At 45.7% G+C, this 6633-nt stretch overlaps 1 protein-coding gene across 1 annotated transcript in view; it reads left to right on the forward strand.

The window, feature by feature from the left end:
• Window positions 1-6633, forward strand: part of OPALIN (oligodendrocytic myelin paranodal and inner loop protein) — a 10459-nt gene that overhangs the window by 1535 nt on the left and 2291 nt on the right. The window contains exons 2-4 of the mRNA XM_012654452.1: window positions 2536-2571; window positions 4411-4443; window positions 5416-5565. Coding sequence (XP_012509906.1) covers window positions 2536-2571; window positions 4411-4443; window positions 5416-5565 — 219 coding nt within the window. The remainder of the gene's footprint in view (window positions 1-2535; window positions 2572-4410; window positions 4444-5415; window positions 5566-6633) is intronic.

Consider the following 6633-nt stretch of genomic DNA (forward strand, 5'->3'; position numbering starts at 1 on the left):
TATGTAGATATCACGTAGTGCTCAGAGTAGCAATGAGCAATGTGCTTGGGGTCAAATTCTGCTACTTTGACTATTACTAGTTCATGCTTGCAATTCCATCCCACGAGAGCTTCCCAGGTAGCTTCCCTATGTCTAGCGCTGTGCTGGCCAGGCCACGAAGAATATGATACCATGTGATCCCCCATACGCCTGGAGTATTTTAGCGTTTGTTAGGAGCTGCCACCAACATGACAGTATTTCCTTGGGGCTCATCCTGTGAAGTGGGCAGGGCAAGTTAAGAACCTCCCATTTTGAGGATGGGAAAACTGAGCCTGGGAGAATAGATTTGTTGTGAGAAAATGGAGATCAGAGAGTCTGAGTGACTTATCTAAGACCACGTAGCTACAAAGCGGCTGAGTCTGGTCTTGAACTGAGATCAGGTGGCTCCAAGCCCAGGGTTGCCTCACCCCACCCAGCTGCATCTCAGAAGGGCACTGCGTCAGATTCTTCTCCACCCCAATTTATGTAATGTTTTTCTCTCCATGAGAGCACTGTACTGTGTTTCTACAAAATATGAATGTTTTTCTGAAATTGGCCAAAATCTTCGTCATCCAGATGTTGATAAACAGCGCATGCAATGGCCCACTTGTTGCTGCCGTCCTCCCAAAGGCAGCTTTGTCTTGGGCCTGCTGACATCAGTGCCCAGTGCTCGCGGATGAGATAAGGCTCTGGGCAGCTGCGTTCAGTCTCTCGCAGCACCTGTCGGCTTGGTTGGTGTTAGCATGAAGGGCAATGGCGACATCCTTTAAGCAAGAGGACCCTGACCTAAGAGGCCTAGATGTCCCTCTTGTTCTAACAGCATCCCAGAAGCAGAGGTGCTTAGTGCTGTAAGCCTGGGCACTCTGCTTCATCCGCAGAAACCACAGGAGTTGTTCGACAGCCTTGTGCAGTGGTGGAAAGAGGTTGTCACCAGAAGACCCAGGCTCTGGTGACAGCTAACAAGTGTGAAATTGGGCAACCCATTCAAATTCTTGAGCCTCGGATTATTCTCTCTAAAATGTGGGTGCACGATTGCCAAGAGACAGAGAAGTGAGCAGAGTCCCCACTGCAGCATGCTGGCTGATGGGGCCACCTGACTCGAGGGGCATACGCTTCAGGGCAGGCTCGAGGGGGAAGTGTACATTGCAGGTGCTTAAAACACGTTTGGTTACAGATTTTTTCATTTACTAACCCATCCGAATCCCAATCCACCAGTAAGTTAGCTAAAATAGGCATTTCATTAATCTGGCCTATGTTGGGACCATCTTTCAGGTTGGATGTAAGTCACAAGGACAGAGCCATTTGGGAGTTCTGCCTTACGAGACAGGCTCTAACTGTTCTCCTTTGTCCATGAGCTAATTGCTGACGAGTATTTGGTTTCCTCTTCTGTAAAATGAGAGTTTTGAGATAGATGATCTTTGAGGTAATTCAGGTGTGAAATGCTATGATTCTTTTAGATTCTTTTGTCCTTCCTGAGATTCCTATTGTTGGATAACATTTAATTTTAAAACTTTGCAAACACATTGCTTCTACAACGACAGACCTTGGTCTTGGGAGGCTCTGGGAGGAGGAGGAGGAGCTGTAGAGTGGGGTGAGTCCTGGGGTCAGGGGCTGGGGCTAAGGGAGGCTAGCCAGGGGGGCGTTAATCAGGGGTGACTGGTCCCAAGGGACTGAAGGTCCAGAAAATGGAAATAAGACCACCTCAGTCCAGGGAGAGAGCTGGGTCAGAGCAGGGTCGGCCCAGTGCTCCCGTCCAGGCGGGGAAGGGACTTGGTGAAGAGCGGACTAGAAGGACTCGCCTGATGAGGCCAAACTGTGGTGACAGGATGGGGACAGGGAGGAGAAAGGAGCCGCCACAGGTGCTGGGCTGGCTTGGCCCAGATAAGTGGGCATGTGGGCAGGCCATCTGGTGCCCCACTGAGCCCGTGATCTTTGCATATTGACTCCATATTTGGGGGAGGTGAGACTGGCTGCAGAGTGAGGGCGGAGAAGGGCCAGCTCCGGCGGCCTAGAACCCCTGCCTCAGACTCAGCGGAGGCCTTGTCTTTCCTGGGTTCACCCTCCTGGGAAGGTGATCGAAGGGTCAGGAGTTCTTGTTAGACCATGCCCCTCGCGGGTCTTACCTTCTGCTCCAAGCAAAAAGTACAAAGTACTTCTAAATTTACACAGCTCTCTCCCTGAAAGGAGTTCTGAGGGGGACAGGGGGGAATAATTGTCAGCACTTTGCTGAATTTCTAGCAATGGTTTTGCTGCCCTCATGGACCAGGGCCCTCAGGCAATAGCCTGGCTGGCCGGCCCCTTCAGCGGGCCCCCGGGGAGAGGAGGGGGGGCTGACTTGAGGCTGAGGGGGTACTCATGACTCAGGCTCCTTTGCTCCCCTCCTTCCTCTGGGGCCAAGACTGGGGGCGAAGACTGGGGCTGGTTGAGCTTATAGGATCAATGACTCTCCTGGGATCCCCAGGACTGGTGAGTTTGGGGGAGAGGTCGGGAGCTTGCACATTTCCTTCTCTCTTGCAGAGCTTTTCACTGAACTTCACGCTGCCAGGGAACACGGTAAGCACAGCAGCCCCCGCTCACCAGGTAAGTCCGTGACAGTGCAGAATTCACAGTGGGCCTCCAGGACTCCGTCACATAAGCCTCTCGCATGGAGATCAGTTACACCGTCTTTCACAGGCACTTGGGAACAGTTGAGGGGTGCTAAGAGAAAGTTTTTCCAATTATAAAACTTACAGAAAGAGGAAAAAAGAAAAAAAAAATAACAACAAAAACCCTAAATTCCCATCAGCAGAAAACACTAGTGTAACCCCTTCCTGTCCTGTTTCACTTTGCATAAATTTTGACTTTTGTTGTCTTTGTACTATTGTGTTCTTACTCTGCATATAATTTTATATCATAAATGTTTTCCACCAGTCTTTATAGCCATAACTGAGGATGGTCACACAATATTTCTTCAAGTGAATTATTGCTTTAATTATAATTAGGAATACTTTTCTGATAAATACCATTGTACTAACAGATAATCCTTGTCTGCATTTAACACTATTTCCTTAGCGTATTCTCTAGAAAGGAAATGGTTGGGTCAACAAGAATGAACATTTGAGGGCTCTTGATCATGGCATTTAGTTGCAAGTAAAAATAGAGATTTTCAGCTGTCGATGGTGTACAGTTTCAATCCATGATTCATCTTCCATTTCTGTTCTCATATTGTGTAGAGAAAACACTAACAGCCAGGGTTGTTTTCTAATCAGTAGTGCTATTGTGGTTGAGCAAGGTATTTTTCCACATCAGTTTTTTAGTGGGCTGTGCCAAATTTTTCTGAAAAGTTACATGGTTATTAAAAGAGAATAACACCACTGGGAAGCAGGGGAGAAGGGGCTACCTGGATCAGAGCCGCTCTACAGGGAGTTTGGAACAGGGCTACCTATGCAAGTCAGTCCCTGCTGGACCGCACTGAACTGTCAAGGGAAACACTGGGTTGGGATGCTGTACCAGGCCCTGGAGGCAGTGCAGCACGGTGGTTAACAGCATGGGTCCTGGAGCCAGATGGATTGGGGTCTGCCACCTAGGGCCATGTGACCTTGCACATGGTACTTCACTTCTCTATGCCTCACTCTTCTCATCTGTAAAATGAGGATCATTACAGTCCTGCTTCATTTTTTCTTCAACAATTATTCTTATGACCAACTTAGCTCAAAAGTGAGAACATGCAAAATCACGGAGGCTTTCACAACGTGTTGAGAAAAATAAGTGAGTCAATACGGGGAAAGTGCTTGAACAGCCTGGCATATAGTAAATGCTCCACAATGTTAGCTGGCACAATTGGCAGGCGTTCATGACGGTAGCGAAGTGAGAGAGAGAGAGAGGGAGGGAGGGAAAGAGAGAAAGGAAGCAAACAGGCGGAGAAGAGCACAGGTGGAAGGCCAAGGCCACCCTGCCCTGGAGAGACAGAGACAGAGTGGGGTGGCTTCGGTCCTGACAAATTCCCCATCCCTGGCTCTGGTCCCTGGAGAAGCCAGCTTCCCACCTGCCCTGTGACTCCACAGGGCACCCCTACATCCTTAGAGTTAATCCTCCCCCTTTTTTTTTTGGTCAAAGCCACCCCAAGCAAATTTCTGTAATCTGAAGACAGAATGGAAAATCCACAGGGTGAATAATGAAGACATCACCTGAATTTCTCAATTCTTTCTCCTTGTATCCAAATTTCATTCCAGTTCTTAGCTGGGAAGCAATCAAGTAAGGTTCTACTTGGCAGTTGTTGTTGTTGTTGTTAACAGAAAGTTTAGTGAAGGGGTAAACTTTAGGCCTTATGGCCTAACCTTTGACAGACTGTCTTGTATAATGCGCACTCTATAGATCTTGTTCTTTTGCAACACATGTTCTTTTTCCACACAGACTTCCTCTCCTGTTACAGGTGGGAAAGAAGTGGTAAGTGTATCACTTAACTTACTGAGCCTCAGTTTGGTCATTTATAAAATGACGATAATAATGCTCTATCCATTTGCCGTGAGGATTAACAGTTCGATAGGTGAACTGCTGCTGAGCACAGAACCTGGCTCAACAACTATTCAATGACCAACTTAGCTAGAAAATGAGAACATACAAAATCACGGAGGCTTTCACAAAGTGTTGAGCCAGAGACGAAAGAGTACATACCTTACATGCATCTATACGATGTTGAAAAACAGACAAAACGAATTCACAGTGACAGATTTCAGGATAGTGGTCACGGAGACTGAGGGTGTCAGGGGGGCTTCTGGACTGCTGTAATGTTCTGCTTCTTGATCTGGGTGTGGGTTACATGGGTGTGTTCCTCACATGAAAAGTCATCAACCTTTATATTTATGATTCATATAGGGATTCTGCAGATTATCTTCAATATTTCCAGATAATCTGCAAATCTGAAAATGGCTGAAATGACTATTTCCACTCAGATCAAAGCAAAGTGGAAATTTGAAAATCAATTGGTTAATGCATGTAGTGTAAATAAATTTTTAAAAATTCACATCAACATGGTATGATATACAATAAAAGCTCTTACTGTTTGCCAAACTGATAGGTGAAACTGGTATCGAACTGTCGTTCTGAATTGTATCTCAGTTTTTCCTGTGTTGAGGAGGCATTTGTCCCTAAGAATGCCTGTTCACACCCTTGGCCCATTTTTCCATTGGATTATTGCCTTTCCAATTGATTTGAACTACGTAAATTAAGTCCCATGAAAACAAGTCATTTGTCATGTATGCTACAAACATTTTTTCACATTATTTCATTACCCTTTTGATATTGTATATGATATTTAGGTTCCATGCAAAATGGATTCAATAGATTCAAACCTATTGAATTTTTCCTTTGTTCTTGAAGAATCTGGGCTTCCCCTGACTCTGTCTTTCTCTCTTCCAGGACTGTGGGCCCTCTCTCGGGTTAGCGGCAGGCATCCCATCCATCGTGGCCACAGCCCTGCTGGTGGCTCTGCTGTTTACTTGGATCCACCGAAGAAGAAGTAGCCTTGAGTCCATGGAGGTGATGACCAGCTTCTTTGGGTCTGGATGTGTAAGCAGGGATCAGTATTTCAGTGAACTGGCTTTTGGGCTAAGGGTGTAAGAATTCAGAGCCCATGTCTATTTCCTGAGGACAAGATGGTAGAAGTTTCTGGGCCATAATTTCCATCTCAAACGTGACATTAAGCACCAGGCAGATATGGCATAAACCCTCAGGTCAGTTAAGGACATCCTGGCAATAAGGACAGTATTTTGGCACGGCAAAAAGCAGCAGTGGAGAGCAATGTCTTTTGCCATGGCAAACACGTCTGTATGATGGGTGTGTTTTCTAAAGCTGAGAAACAAAGGGGCACAAGCTTTGCAAAGGAAGGATGGAGACAATGTTAGGAAAGATGGGACACAAAAAGGTGCTGAGGTGCCTAGGGTAGGGATAGGTCCAGAAGTATGTGGCTCTATCTGTCTTTGTCTTTTTCTCACATCTGAACATGCATAATTCACAGGGGAATCTATATCCATCACACTCTCAGCCCCCACCAAATGCCAGATTGCTCTGGGGACCGTGCTCAGAGTTCAAAGGCCACCAAGACCAATATCCAACAAGGTTCCATGGTTGTGATACAACTGTGTCATGTGGACTCTGGGTTCTAATTTCATTCTCTATTTGTGAACATTTATAGTTGTTGTCACACTGGTAGGCATTAATGAAGAAACAGAAAATCAAGGTTCTAATCGTGACTCTGCCACTTTATGATTTATTAATATATGATCTTGGACAAGTGACTTAACATTTTCTGTGCCTCAGTTCAACTCCAAAGCAGAAGTCATAAAAACCGCCCTCCCTGTTTTAAGAGGTCGGCAACGTTGTAGACAGAAGAAGACCAGGAATGATGAACATCCTTACATTTTCACATCACATGTAAAGACACGTTGACAAGTTATAAACTTTAAACACATTAAGAAGTATTGTGGTGGGTGGTGGTATTATTTATTTAAGTAATAGTTTCTCAACCTTTAGTGCACTTTAAAATTATCTAGGAGTTTGAAAAAATACCAATCACCAGAACCAATTAAATCAGAATTTCTGGACAACAGAGCTGTGGCATTGATCTTTATTTATTTT

The sequence above is a fragment of the Propithecus coquereli genome, unplaced genomic scaffold (genome assembly GCF_000956105.1).
Source record: "Propithecus coquereli isolate 6110/MARCELLA unplaced genomic scaffold, Pcoq_1.0 Scaffold440, whole genome shotgun sequence".
NCBI lineage: Eukaryota > Metazoa > Chordata > Mammalia > Primates > Indriidae > Propithecus > Propithecus coquereli.